This window comes from Agelaius tricolor, unplaced genomic scaffold (genome assembly GCF_023055355.1).
Source record: "Agelaius tricolor isolate 1412-34295 unplaced genomic scaffold, bAgeTri1.0.p SCAF_1, whole genome shotgun sequence".
Classification (NCBI taxonomy): domain Eukaryota; kingdom Metazoa; phylum Chordata; class Aves; order Passeriformes; family Icteridae; genus Agelaius; species Agelaius tricolor.
In genome coordinates, this window is record NW_027269261.1 from 5,903,461 (window position 1) to 5,918,258 (window position 14,798).

The following is a 14,798-nucleotide window of genomic DNA, read 5'->3' on the forward strand; positions in this document are numbered from 1 at the left end:
TCCATGTTTCAGAAGGCTGATTTATTATTTTATGATATATATTATATTAAAACTATACTAAAAGAATAGAAGAAAGGATTTCATCAGAAGGCTAGCAAGGAAAGAAAAGGAATGATAATAAAATCTTGTGACTGCTCACAGCCTCAACACAGGTGGCTGTCATTGGCCATCAAGTAAAAATAATTTTCACATGCTGGGGAAACAGTTCTCCAGATCACATTCCAAAGCAGAAAAACACGGAGAAGCTGGAGCTTCTCAGCTTCTCAGGAGAAAAGATCCTGGCAAAAGGATTTTTCATAAAATATGTCTGCGACAATCTTCTGCTTGAGCAAGCACAGCACTTGCGGCTGAGGGATGCCCGGGGCTCCTTACAAAGGGAAGCTCACGGCACCAGGCCCTGATGTGGTCACCAGGACGGCTGTGGGGTCTCACATGGAGCAGTGGAGATGTGTGCAAGTGGCAGCCATTGCCTTACACCAGGGTCACACTCTTGTCACTGAACCAGCACTGGCTGAGCCATGGCTGGGTCTGGCTGCCACTGATCCCAGGATGGGTCAAACCTGAAGCAACAACAAGAATGTGCTGCCCTACTGCTATTGCTGCTCCAAGCAGTGACCTTGGAGGACAGTGGACACTTCCCTGCCAGGGTCAGTGCAGGCAGTGAGCATCTGAGTGACTCCCTGCTCCGAGGAGGGCAGCAGACCCTGTCACCAGGAGGTGAGTCTGGGCAGTCACTGCCATCCACCAGCATCTGTACCCCACAGCCACTTCCCAGCACATGAAAAGTGCCTCGGGCCAGTCGCCCTCCTCTTGGCTCCTCCTTCCCAGCTTGTGGTGAGCGCTGGGATCCCACCAGGCACTACCAGGAGCGTTCCCTGTGCACGCTGGAACTACAGTGTCTCCCCTTGTCGCGCTGGTGGTGGTGACGTGCCTGCTCTCACAGCCCTGCAGCCAGCACAAGGCAAGGAGCCAGGCCATCTGCACGCAGGCAGACCAAAGGGGGAAAAAAAAAATAAATAAAAAGGATTGCAAGCATCCAGTGCCAGCGTGGCACAGCCCAAATAAAAGGTTTGCAGATGCTGCTCAGGCAGGATTAGGCCTCCAATGTGCTAAGTCTCGGCTCTCAGTGAGCCTAATTGCTGCTGCAATAAGCCCTGGCTGGTCCTTTCCTGAACCGTGCTCCCCACAGCCCCCCCAGCAAACTTTTTTTTTTTTTTTTTTCCCCTGCAAAGCTTGTATTTGCCATGCATATGTTACCCCTCCCCCCGGCAGCCTGGAGGGGTCTGGCCAAGCAAAGGAGGGGAAAAGCAGGAAATCTGCACGTGCCACTTACTGCTCTGCTCTTCCCAGGAACTGTCCCCCCTCTCTCCCCCTGTCCAGCCTGGAGCTGCATCTGTGAGAGCAGCCAGGCCCAGCAGCAGAGGCAGGAGCAGGGACAGCATCAGTACCTGGCCCACACACCCCCTGAGCTGTGTCGAGACACTTTCCAAATTGGAATTACTCAGATTTTAATAAAACCTTTTGATAATTTTCCGTTATGTTTTGGCTGGTAGATTAAACTGGAGGTGTTCCAGGAGAGCTGTCAAGGCATGTGCATGGGCCAGTTCAGCAACTGCCATGAGATGTGTCAAAGGAAGGTATAAATTGCAATACAGAGCATGAAAACCAAAGATACACCACAATTTTATTTATGGATGCGTAATAAATAAATGGTGGACAATACAGGAAGAGCCACATTCAAAAATCCAGATTACTAAAGTGCTTTTAGACATAAATATAGGGTGACCAAGAAACAGCTCTGACATTAACACTTTTTACAGACAATTACAAAATATCTTCTTATGTCACTTCACAAAATTGTTTAATTGCTCCAGGGTACTATGGCTTGCTTTTCAAAAAGGTTTGTTCTATCATGCATAGTGTGGCAAGTGACATTCAAGAGTGTACAAAATCATTGCATAAACAAAAAACCTCCTTACCCCCTTCTCCCAAATACGAGTTAAGGAAGATACACAGTGTAAATCCAGTGATAAGGCTGCATTGGCAGGCTAGATCCTCAGGGAATATAAACCTGCCTGGCTGTCAGGTTACACCAGCTTGAGGATGAACCCTACCATGTTTAAAAACCCTGCTGCTCCTCGAGGTGGAAGATTTGTGTGCTCGGCGTGGAAGGACTCGCACACGGGCTCCGCACCAGGGTGGAAGCGCTTGGAGAAGGCGTCTGTAAACTCCTGCACCATCCTTGCCCCTGCGTGCTGGAGGAGGGAGCAACTCCCAGCGTGTTGCTCCTCTTTGTGCTTCTGGCTAGCTGGGGGAGTGGTCCCAGCACGGAGGGGAAGGAAGGGGGCTCCTCCCCAGCAGCAGTCAGCGCTGACCACAGTGCGCTCCCGTCCTCGCACTGCCCCCGTCCCCTCTGCCACCCTCCACCCTGGCTCTGCTGAGAAGTGAACAGCTTGAAAGTGAGGGGACGAGGGGGTGTGTGTGCCCAGTTTTAAAATGCCCTGAATTCGGATAAAAGTTCCGTTATTTAAGGAAAAAATATATATATATATCAATAAATCAATAAATATTATGGTCTCGCCAGGACGCTGTGAGGTCTGGCCTCCTCCGGGGCAGCCCAGGCTCAGTGGTCCCTGTCCTTCTGCTCTGTGGGGGGGTCCCCGTTGATGTACTGCCTCAGCACACCCCTCTTCTCGTGCTTGGCTGTCCTGGAGAGGTCGATGGCTGTGTCCTCCGAGTCTTTTGCAGGCCCAAGCTTGTCAGAGCCCTTCTGGGAGCTGGCCTGCGTCCCTTTGAGTTCCTCCTCCTCCTCCTCCTGCTCCACTCGCCAGCCATCTGCCAGCTTCTCTTGGCTCTCTGCCTTCCTGCTTACCTCCATGGACTTTTTGTGCATACCTTGCAGAGGGGAAAGAGAAAAACCAAGGGCACTGGTTGCTTATCTCTGCTTGGGATGGCTCAGAATCACCTCCTGAATTACTGCTGCTTCCCACAGCTCTTGCCTACATCCCAAGGAAAGCTCTCTCTAACTACCAGCCTTTCCCAACCCAGAGCCCTGCCACCTGCTCTCTGCAGCCCGAGGGGATGGCTTGTGGCAAAATTAGTCTGTAGCTTCCCTGTAGCAGGGAAGGCTTACAGGGAGAGGTGTGCTGTAATGGCCCATTCCAGCCTGGAATGAGCAGAGGGTAGCTCTGACATAGCTCTGAGGTATCTTCAGTTTAGGGGCAGGTGGTGGTGACTTCTTAGATGCCTTGCAACTCCCATGCTGCCTGAGTGATACCCACCCACATGCAGGCACCTGTCTGACACAGCAGTAAAAGGTTTTCCTTTCCCTAGCTGCTCTTTGCAAGGAGGAAGCGGAAAACCGAGGGCACTTGGCAGCCTGCGTACAGCTCAGGACCAGGGAGGCCCCATTCCTTTCTGGAAAAGGGCGAGGGCAGCCGTATGAAAGAAGAATCTGAGCCCTGATCCCCCCAGGTTGCCACTCACCCAGCAGCCACGGGGCGCAGGATCCCACCAGGCCGCTCTTGGCGGAGTTGAGGATGGACTCGGGCAGGGGGATGGAGTGCCGCACCATGGCGCCGTACAGGCCGTACTCGGCCATCACGCTGCTCCGGCCCCAGCACTTCTCCCGCTTCCGCCACTTGGCTCTTCGGTTCTGAAACCAAACCTTCAGGGGTAACAGCCAGGAGAGCACGGAGGGGTGGGGTTGGGGAGGAGACAGCCCCCGAGGAGGCCGGGTGTGCAGGGCCCATGGGGAATGAGGGAATGTCCATCCAGGGCGAGGTCAGCCGTGGGGGTGCGTGCAGGGTTGGGTGTGCAGACACCGTGTGGGGAGGGGTGTGAGGGAGGGCACACACGTGGGTGTCAGAGAGGGGAGGAAGGGGGGGAGAGGGAGCACATGTTAATTAACATCAGGCTGGTCGTGACACAGGAGGGTGATCCCAGCCAAAGTCACCCGACGCTGCTCCGCCTGCCCGCAGGGCCTCCCTGCCTGATCCACAAAGCACCAACCTCTCCAGAAAAAGGGCTCCATAATGCAGCGACCAATGATGACAGAAGGTGCTCGGGTCCCTCTTCCCACCCCACTCCTCTATTTGAAGGTTCAAGGCAGTAGATATAACCAGGCTGCTGCCCAGATCACCACCTCATTATTAAGCTACTGAGCTGTTCCATAGGGGAGCAGGATCAGGCCCTAAAATGCCACATGTCCCGCAAAGGGGCAAGCTAGTGAGCAAGCTCCTGTGTCACAGCTTGGCCCAGCAGCTCCAAATTGCTCCCAGCTCCTGCCTGAGTGGGAGGACAGAGCCAAGTTGCCAGCAAAGAGCAACTGCTGGGGCCAGCTCAGTGCCCTGGTTCTGCATGTCCATTGGGAGGCTGTTCGATGCCAGCAGGCAGAAGCCGAGCCTCCCCCCAGGCGCCCTGCAGCGTTTCGGCGCCACCACGTTCCCACCACCTGCATCCACTGCCACAGAGCACAGGAGACGGCCCCGGGTGCTGGCGGCCCGCAAACTCCTCGGGAGAGAGAGGATCGCTGCAGCCACCTACCTGTATCCTGTCCTCCGGCAGCTCCGTCTTCACAGCCAGCATCTCCCGGGCGTACACGTCGGGGTAGTGCGCTTCATTGAAAGCCTTCTCCAGCTCCTCCAGCTGGTGAGCTGTGAATACAGTCCTGCCGAGAGGAGAGAGCATCCTGTCACACCGTCCGGACCCTTGGGCAAACAGCGAGGCTGGCAGCACCCCCACGCTGAGGTTTTCCTCCGGAAAATCCTCCCCCCACCCCAGCTGCAGCCCTCCTCTTTCCTCTTTTTCCTCCCTTTATCCCCCCTGGGGATACCGACCGCGCCAGCCTGGGGAGAAGAGGAACAGCGAGAGGATGGTGGCAGCAGGAGGAGGTGAGAACGGGGACACAGCCAGACTCCGGGGCGCTACCTGTGCCGGCGCTTCTTCCTCTTGATCTGGGAGCTGGACATCTTCAGCTCGCTGGCGTCCCCAGACAGGCTGTCCTCATCTGGCAGCAGCAAGCGGGAGGGGAAGAGTCACGTTCCCGTCGAGAGCGGGGCACCCGAACGCAGCTCCCCGAGCACGGTTCAGCCGCCCGCGGGGAGCGGGCCCGGGGCTCGGAGGGGTTCCCTCCCCCAGCTGAGCCCGCGGTGCCGCACCGCTGATGCCATCCCGGGGCAGGGGGTGGGAGCCCGCATTGCCGGAGCGTGAAAGGTGAAAGGCTCGGCATCCCGGCGGGCCGGGCGGCACGGGAGCCGCACCGGCGGGACGATGGTGCGGGGCAGCCCCGGCAGCGGCTCGGGACGGGGATCCCCGTGCGCGGCCACCCTCGACCCCGACCCCGCTCACCGGAGATGTTCTCCTTGTGGCGGCGGGCGGCGGGCGGCGGCCCCGGCGGCGGGCGGGGGCCGCGGGCGGGCAGGAGCGGCAGCGGGGCGGGCAGCAGGCACGGCGCTCCCGGCCCGCCCAGGCTGCACAGCAGCCCCAGCCCCAGCCCCAGCGCCCCGCCGCCCTCGTAGCCACCGGCGGTGGCGGCCGGGGGGGGCCCGGGGGGCGGCTGCAGCTCGGCTTCCAGCCCCAGCAGGTCGGTGATGGCGAAGCCCTTGGCCCGCAGCCCCGCGCCTCCCGGTCGCGCCGCCGAGCCCGGTGTCACCGGCACGGGCACCGCCACCGGCCCCGCCGCCGCGCGTCCCCCCGACGGCTCCGCCCGGCCCGGCATCGCCGCCGCCGCCGCCGCCGCCTGGCCCGGCCACCACCGCCCGCCGCCCTTTTTATCGTCCCGCCGCCGGTCCCGGCTCCAATCACACTCCAGACCGGCGGGGGGGCGCTCCCAATCCCGGGATTAACAGCCTCGGTCCCCCCTCCCGCCCGCACAGGTCCCGCGCCCCTCCCCCGGCGCTCCCGGGCCACCGCCCGGCCCCCCGCCGCCCCCTCTCGCCGTCCCTCCCTCCGCTCCCCTCGGCCCCCGCCCCTCGGTCCGTACCACGCCCGCCGGCCCCCTGCGGTTGCGCTCGGACCCTCTCCAGGACCCCCTCTCGGTGCCCGTCCCGCCCCGGCCCTGTCACCCTGTTCCACTCCATGCCCCATAAATCCGTCTCACATCCCGCTGGGTTCCCTCTCCGGGTTTCCTCCCAGGAACTCCCTGCTGTGTCCCTGTGTCCCCACATCCCCTCTTCCATTGCGCAGCAGTACACTTCCCGGTACCCCCATTCCAGCCCAGGACTCTTCAGCCCCACATCCCAGATGGGACATCCCACTGGGCTCAGCAGCCTAGAGACAGGGATGGGAACAGGCAGGGGCTGCTGGGCAGGAGCCTCCCCTGACCCCAGGTGTCTTGTCACCCCGGCCAGGGCCACCCCGAGGTGCCTGGCCTCTGTGCTCCCTTTTGCTCCCAGATTCTTGCACCTGGGCTGTAATTTTTTTCCCTCTTCCCTTCATCTGTTGATGGAAATGATTTACAACCGGCTTACATGGGCCGCCTGATCCAGGCCTTCATTGGACGGTCAGATTAACCGAGGGTCCTTCTGATAAAGATAATTACAAGGGGACTCCGCATTAACTTTGCATTATTAAAGAAAGACCCAAATCTCCCATCGCAAGCTGTTCCCAGGATTAGCAGAACAATAACTTTCATTTAGGATAATTGCCGTGGCCGGCACTGGGGGCTGGTGGGGGGGACCCTCTGGACCGTCGTGCTTCTCACCAAGAAAGGCAAATGGGTGTGAGGGGACCGGGAGGTGTGGAAGTGTGACCACCAATTTGGGGTGCTCATGTGCGTGGGATGAAGGGATGCTCGGGGCATCCCCACCCAGAGCTGCCCCCTGCCCGGACACAGAGCACCCCGGGATCCCCTTGGGCATCTTCGCTTCTCCAGAGTGGTTTTGCTGCAGTTTTGCTGGAATAGGAGACTTTCACTGCTAGGCAGGGAGGATCTGCCACAGTAATTAGAAGTCATAATCCGGCCACCACCCACAACAAATTTCCTGTTCGAGCAGATATTAGTGGTTAAAACCCTAATTTTTGATGTTGTCCCAGAATCAGCTTGATTTCAGCAGTTTACATTGAGGCTGAGCTGTTGGGAGAGATGATGAAGCCTTAAATATGCATATGGCCTAGGCATTTGGAAAGTTTGGGGATAAAGCACGTATAATTGCTCCTAATCAGTTTATGAAACATAAAAGCTCAAACCCAAGAGAAAGCCGATAGATGCAGAAATGGAAATAGCGATTAAATCTCCCCATGCTGGCAAGGTGGCCTGGATATGGCGCTGCCTCCCAGGGCCAGGGTGAGCGAGGCCGTGCCCTGGGGGACGGGGACACACCCGCTCCCGGGACAGGACACTGGGATGGGCTGTGGGGACACTCCTGCTGCACCCCCAGCTCCCCCAGCCACGGTGGAGATGGGCACCTCCACCAGTCCTTTGGACAATAAATCAGTTAAAGGATATCTTGATATATGCTCATCAGATAGGATTAGCTGGGATTAGACTAATCAGTAAATGTTTCTCTGCTCATTATTTTCTAAGGAAGATTTTCCGCTGATTCTCCGACGCCGAAAGATTATTAATCGCTTAAAGAGCAGAACATCAAACATCGCCCCTTGCTCTAATTTCCCTGGGGTTTGCCCCCCCTCTCCATGGGCAGGGTGCCTGTGCCAGCCGGCCCAGCAGCCTCAAGGTGCCCCAGCAGCCAGAACCTCCATGGGGCTCTACCAGAGCAGCCCAAGGCCACAGGACCCCGGCCTCGGTGCAGCCCCATGTCCCAGGGGGTGAGCGCTGCCTGCAGCTGATGCTGGAGCACCCCCGTCCCTGCTGCACTTTGCAGGACTAGGGACACAGCCAGGTGGGACAGTCCCCAGATTGTCCCCTCGTCCCCATGGCTGCTCCAGCACCGTGTAAAACACCTGCCATGACCTACAGGATGGAGGGCACGCGTGGTGGGATGGATACCTGGAGCTGTCCCTCTCAGAGCGCAGAAACAAGCCTTGGAAGTCCTTAGAGGATTACAGACACATACAGCATTTTGTCAGATCCTCCTCAGCTGATGATAACTCCAGAGCCAGCATTTGGTGGGTTTTTGGAGTCCCTGTCTTCTCTGTGGGCTCAGGGAAAGCCCCAAAGGATGTGCACTCATCCTGCAACCACCTGCTGTAGCAACGAGGAGGGGGCAGCAAGGAGAAGGTATTGAAGGGCCTGGTTTAGGGGATTAGTAATGGGATAAGACAGCTTTCACCTCCCTGGTTTAGATATGAATCAGGTCAATAATAAAGGACCATCTGACAGTTTCAGGCAGCTCGGGGTGGAAGAGGCTCCTGTGCCCCAGGCTGGATGGAGAACCCATCTCCAAAAGCGCAGCTCTTACTGCACACCCACCCGTGGTACCTGCACCAGCAGTCACTGCCCAGTCCTCCTCCCCAGCTCCACACCCCTACACCTGCTGTGTAGGGCAAGCTCAGCCAGCCTGTTGGTGGCCATGGTGGGCTTTGCACAGGTACAGGGTGACCCAGAGGTGGGGTGCAGCAGGGTGAGCAGCCAGCTGATGGCAACACAGGCAGTGTGGCAAGGGTGGGAACCTCAACAAGCATGGACAGAAGAAAAAGGGCTTTTCTTCTGCCTCCTCCACATCCTGCTGGGAACATGGGGAAGTGCTGGCTGTTGTGAAAGCATTGTGTCTGACACGTGGGTGAAAAGGAACTGAGAAACAGGCCATAGCTAGGGGAGAAGGCAGCAAACAGGGGGGTGTTGCAGCCAGTCCCATTTGCCTTTTGCAAGGCTAAATCCCCACCTCTAAGTTACAGACAAGCCTCCTCCTTGAAATGCAGGCAATGAGACTTTCCTCAGGCTGCAGCAGGGCTCAGTGGTGGATTGTGTGCACACTCCTGTCCAGGCAGGAATGGATATCTGTAGTGGCCAAGTACCAACCATTTTGGGGTGATGGATTTGCAGAGGCAGGCAGCATGAACAGGTTAAAAGAATCAGGGAACCTGTGCTCCCTGCACTGTCAGGCTGTGGGAAGTGCTTTGTTGGCAGCTCCACAGGATATGGGTGAAGCAGAGGGTTTGCAGGCTGAGCACAGCCACAGCTGGCCACGCACCACCTGCTCAGTGCTGTAGCATAACCAGCCCAGCTGACTGCAAGTGTTGTCAGCCCTAATTTGGCACGGGAGGGTCCCTTTCCTTGTCCACACACCCCAGAGACATCCCTACTAATTCCTCTGCACAGATTTCTGTCTTAAGGCATTTGCCTTTGATTAAAACCAGAAGAGCAGTCACGGTTTAAGTGGAGTTTAAGAGCAAACCATGTGCTGCTGCACAGGGCGCTCACATCTGGAGTGTCACAGATTTAATCAAACTGCTGGGAAGTGCCACATGCAGACAGCTGTCACAGCAGCCTGGAGCCCATCTCCTAATTAATTCCCAGCCAACAAAGGGCAAACAAATGGCCAGCAAGGTGCTGCACCTACAACATCAACTGTGAGCATGGCTGGCAGTTGGTGAGCGAGCAGAGCTCACCCTGTGCATCTCCAAGGAGCTGTAGGTGATGTAGCCCATGGCAAGTGCTGTTCCTGCTCCCAGGGAGGAGCCTGGGGCTTGTTCCAGAGGTGTATGTATGGGAACAGGAGGGACAGAGTGCTCAGGAAGGAACCCAGATGGAGCAGGCATGACAGCGGTAGCTCCGATTTCTGGTTGCTCCTTCAGCTGCTGCTTTTTACTTCCCCTCCTTCTTGCTTCTGCCAAACTTGTTGCTTTCTAGTGCCATTTATCTGCCCATCTCACATCCCCATGGGCAACCCCCTCTTGTCCCATGCAGGATGTGTGAGCTGGAACACACAGCCCTCCTCAGAGATGCTCTGCCTGGTGCTACCCAGGGCCCGGCACCTGATGCAGGCTCTGGGCGAACTCTGCTGCCACAGCCTTAAGCAAGATCTGGGCAATGGCAAAACAGGTCAGGCCCAGACTCGGTTCTCCTTGGCGCTCATTCACAGCTCATTAAAGCTAATTGAAATGACTACCAAAGCTGGGTCTATGTGGGTGTTTGGAAGCTCTGGGCACAAGGCACAACTAGGCTGGGAATATCCAACTGTGAGGAGCCCCAAACTAGCCGATGGACTGTCCACTCCAATTAGCCCCACAAAAGAGCTATTATTCCTTTGCACTATGCTTGTCTGATTAATTTATCTTATTATTTTTTGATCATTCCTCCAAAATGTGCTAATTAAACAGAAATCATCAAGTCAATTAGAGAAACTCTCATTAAAGCCGAAAAGAAAAGAAAGTATCGGCAGAAGAAAAACGGCTGTGAGGGTCCCAAACACACACAATAGCTGCCACATTCATTAAATCAGCAACTCCCAAAAGAGGGGTAGACACTGTCCCACTCTGGTCTGTGCCCTGGAAATGAAACTTCCCAAGAGACAGAGTCAGATTCTCCTCTCCCTCTCCCTCTCCCTCTCCCTCTCCTCTCCTCTCCTCTCTTTCCCAGCTCCCAGCTCAGGAGTTAAGTGAGCCCCCAGGCAGCACCTTCTCCATGTTCACACCCAGCACCTCACCCAGCAGAAGCCTTCCAGAAAAATGCTTCCCTTTGCACCTCCCTCCCCTGGCCAGGAAGCAAGACACAGGAAAATCCAGGCGAACGTGCTAAACAATGATTTCAGCAAGTAAAGAAAGGGAGATCACAGTTTGTTCTGACCCCAGAGTGGCAGAGTGTCCAGCTCAGCTCTGGTGCTGCCCAGCCTTTGCATTTGCAAACCAGTTCAGCCATGCCTAATCACAGGCACTGTGCTCTGAGACCTAACAGAAGCACTTCTCCTTTAATTAATCTCCAAGTTTGCTATCTGAGTGCTGTGCCATATGGTATTGATTTTTCAGCTTGGTATGACAGCACTTGCCATGAAAGAAACTAACCTAATTAAAGCAGGGGACACCAGCACGCAGGCAGCTACTCTCACTCTTACCCACAATACGGCTTTCTAGATCAGCTCTCCTGAGTGCTGCCAGGTGCTGAAGTGGGGCACCTGTCCTTGCAGGTGAATTCAGAGCTTTTGGCTGGGCAAAGAGGTCCAGGTCCCTTTCTCAGCACTGGCCTGGGCTTGCTGTGACAAGTGGCACCTGGGCTTTCCCAGCTATCTCCACTCTGCAGCTGAGCAGGGAGGTTTTCAAGCATGGTTTCCCAACACAAGCCATTTATTTTCAGACAGACCAGGAAAGTCATTAATGAGTTTCACAGTGTCCTCCCTCTCCCCATTAACAACTGGACTCCTAAGAGACCTAAGCTGGGGTCTTTTGGCTGAAGACTGATGTGGCAGTCTCACAAATCCCATCAGACATTACATGAGCAAATGACCCTTTACCCAAGCTATGTTGTCCCAAACAGACCATCTAAAGGACCTACAGAAATAAGAGAAAAATAACATAAATATATTTATGTGCATGGATCCTCCTTCCCAGAAGAGTGAAGGCACACATGCTTGCCTGTCTCATCTTTGTAAACAACCACATTATTTGGTGTGAGAAATACAGATAGCGTTCCTGTAGCTCGCTTCACCCATTTTACTTGACCCTGCAGGAAAGCTGCTCCTGCCCAGCTTTCCTCCACATACCCAGGATGTGTTTGCTGTGCTCTGACACTGCATTCTGCAATTTTCTTTTTGGATGCAGAAAGGGCATCTTTTAACACATGGGGACCTCCCCTTCCTGGTTCTCCTTTTTATAGCTCAGCCCTGCTCTCACCAATGCCACTCCTACACCATCCTCTCCTCTATTCTCTTACACTGGCAGCATTGGGTTGTAAAACTTGTAAAATTTTCTTGTGGGATTAACTTTTTTCTACAATAAAGGACAGATTTTAGCACAGAGGACTTTCCAGCTTTTCTACCAGCTCCTGGGTTTTGCTTCGACAGGATTCCTCTAACATAGTCAAGGTGGGCCTTGATGCCAAAAGGGAACATACTGTACAAAATGGATAGATCAAATCTTGCTGACAATGAATAATTATTTATTCATCTCAAACAGGACTTATATTATTGGTATTGTCACGCTCTGGGAAAAAGAGGAGGAAGAAAAGTAATAAGAGAAAGAGAACTTCTCCTTTGTGGGATTATTGTCTGCACTCTTGCCTTTTGGCTTGAGGTTATGATGGATTTTGAAAGTAGAACAAATGTATTTTCTTCCTATTTGGAAATTGCAGCGAATTGCAGTAAAATTGCTCTTAGTTCCTGTTGTTTGATACCTAGAAAGTTTCCAGTTTCTACAGGGAAAAGATGCCTGGTCACCAGTTTCCTTCAACATCCCCCAGCTCAGCCTCCTTTGCATCTCCTGCAGAGCTCTCCCAGCCAAAGCACTCCCAGACTCCTGAACACACAGCAGTGACAGCAGAAACCCTGAAGGGCAATTCCCTTCCCTCTGCTCTTGTCTGCCCAGGGTAGGAAATCTGTGCCTCAGTCCCATTTTGGGGGCCATCCCAGCAGGATGCACAGACAAGCAGGTTACCTGCATCTCCCCTCCTGGCTCGAGCCCATCATCCATCCTTCCCTCTCTTTTTAAGTGATTCCCCCTCTGTTTCTTTAGCTCACAGGAGGAGATGTAACAAAGAGGCCCATGGTCCTGAACAATGTCTGAGTGTTCATTTGTTTGGCAAAGCAGCCCCTTTGGCTGGGGGAAGCCCTGAGAGTGCAGCTGAGATGTGTGGCAGGCCGTGGGGCAGCCATCCCCAGGGGCAACCTGAGAAAAGAGGCAATTAGCCAGCCCCTCAGCAGCACAGCAGGGGCGGTTCAAGGGGAAAGAAAAGCCGAGCCCTGGTGGTAATGACATTTTTCCACATGGGTAAATGCATTGATCTGTGACAAACAATACCAGGCTGTGCCTCTGGCTGCGGTGCAGAGGGGGAAAGGATGGGAGAGCTTCCCCGTGCCAGATGTTCAAGACAGAAGTTTCCTAGCTTCCCTGCACGAAGCTGAACGTCTGTGGAACCACAGCAGCCCAGGTCTTGCCCAGGGCCACACTTCCCAGCAGGTGCCAGGAGCTTCTCCTTAAAGGCAAGCAGGTGATGCAGGTGAGCCTCATCCACAGTCCTACCCCACATCCTCAGAGAGTCCTGCAGGGCAGGCAAGCAGGGTACGGACCACTCAAGTAAAATTTCATAACAGGGCTACCCTGGGTAAACTACCCATAAATGGAGGCTAAGACAGTGACAAATCTGCTCCTGTGCCTGAGACCCTAACTCACCACGCTGGTTCCCTTTTACCCACTCCCAGCAGGCCAGTGACAGCAGGCTGATCCCATGCTTGTAGAGCACCTGAGGTAACACAGCATTTCTGTAATGCCCCAACCCATGCCTGGGTTAGGACATCTCTCCCAGGGCAATTCCTCTAGGAAAAACCTAATCCATAAAGGATGAGCCCTGGCAGACGTGGACCTCTGCTTTGCTTGGAGCAGCTCCTTCTGCTTTCCTGCTTCCAAAATGTCCAGGTGACAACATATAAGTACCACTACTCAGACAGAAGTGGTGGGATGTCCCAGGCACATCATACATGCTCTGGAGTGGGCATCATGAGTGTCTGAGAAGAAACATACAGGAGTGTGTTATTAGTGTCTTGTCATGGAATGGACAAAGTGGTTTAGGAGAGCACAGGGCAAGGCACACATCCTGTCAGAAGAGCTTAACTTCTAAGCTTTAATCAGAAGAATTAGGGCTTTACTTTGGCTCGAATTTAATCAGAATGAATAGCAGAGATGGTCGTGCCATTTCGTAGGCAGGGTGCTATCTGCTCAGGACATTCCCTCCTGCCTCACATCAGCCAGGCTGCACCCCTGGGTGAGCAGGGGTGACAGGCACTGTCCCAATGGCCACAGCTAACCTTGGATAACATGAAAGCCCTGTTGGCTCTGGGGGTGCTTCCCAGGCTGGCTTTGCCCTCCTGCTGGAGGTTTAACTCCAGGTGAGCCTCCATGGGGCTGTCTGAGGTCTCAGCCACCTGGGTACACCTGCGCACATCCAACGGCAGCTCCAGCAATTCCCCTCCATCTCTGCTCACTCAGCACTCTCCTTTGGGCCAGAGCCATCAGGGAACAGCCCTGGATGGTGGCTGGGCTGCCAGCTGGACTGGAGCCTGGGACCTGCTTTAGCCCAGCTCCCGGCGCGCGTGCGGCCGCACGGCTGGGCCGTGGGTGGAGCAGGCTTGCAGCAGATATCCCGGCAGCCAGGGCGAGCATAAAGGAACGAGATTTGTTCTGTTCCTGGCAGGCCTCTCCACTCATCACACACAGCTTGCAGATGCTTTGGCAGGGCAGGACGTGTGCACAGGGAAAGGACCTGGGGCTAAATGCAGGGTGGGCATTGCTCTTCCCCCCAGCTCAGCACCTGCCTCACCCACCGCATCACCATGGGATCACTCCTCCTTCATCTTTAGCTGCAAAATAGCACTTTTGACTGGCATTTCACCTGGCAAGCTCAAAGAGCACCAAATTGCAGCTAGTTAAAGCAAACCACACCATCCTCTGCTGGGAGCTGCCATGGTCAGACCACTTTTGTTGCTTACCTTTTTCCACTCTGCTTTTTTTGACACTCTCTTCTTTTCTCTTTTGCAAGCACATCCCTCATTGGAAAGCCAAAGCCCAGCTGCCCTGGGCACAGTGCAACCCCTCCACTCTCTTCCCTGGATGAATCAAATTCCTGACCATGGCAGCAGGCAAATATCAGGCACACATACTGGATGTAACCCTCATCCTAGATCCTCTCACTCCTTGCTGCATTTCCAGCTCACAGAAGTGGCTTGGATCTTCCTGAGCAAAATCTAATCAGG

General features: G+C 55.0%; 1 protein-coding gene across 2 annotated transcripts; it reads right to left on the reverse strand.

Moving 5' to 3' along the window:
- Positions 1 to 1,667: 1,667 nt before the first annotated feature.
- Positions 1,668 to 5,772, reverse strand: VSX1 (visual system homeobox 1). Of its 2 annotated transcripts, none has more exons than XM_071423045.1 (5): positions 5,350 to 5,772; positions 4,930 to 5,008; positions 4,546 to 4,669; positions 3,487 to 3,655; positions 1,668 to 2,895 (listed from the first exon to the last, which is right to left on the reverse strand). In XM_071423045.1, exons 1-5 carry the CDS (start codon positions 5,717 to 5,719, stop codon positions 2,624 to 2,626), a joined length of 1,014 nt encoding a protein of 337 aa, XP_071279146.1. In that variant the 5' UTR covers positions 5,720 to 5,772; the 3' UTR covers positions 1,668 to 2,623. The 2 variants fall into 2 exon arrangements, with proteins under 2 accessions (XP_071279146.1, XP_071279060.1); XM_071422959.1 differs by having other exon boundaries at positions 3,487 to 3,667.
- Between the last annotated feature and the right edge of the window lie 9,026 nt (positions 5,773 to 14,798).

Bases quoted from the DNA above. Each gene is read 5' to 3' on its own strand.
- VSX1 (XM_071422959.1), bottom strand. From the start codon at position 5,719: ATGCCGGGCCGGGCGGAGCCGTCGGGGGGACGCGCGGCGGCGGGGCCG. The intron at 5,009-5,349 runs GTGAGCGGGGTC...TGCTGCTGCCAG, and splicing joins CCACAAGGAGAACATCTCCG to ATGAGGACAGCCTGTCTGGG. The intron at 2,896-3,486 runs GTGAGTGGCAAC...CCCCTCTGCAAG, and splicing joins CTGCGCCCCGTGGCTGCTGG to GTATGCACAAAAAGTCCATG.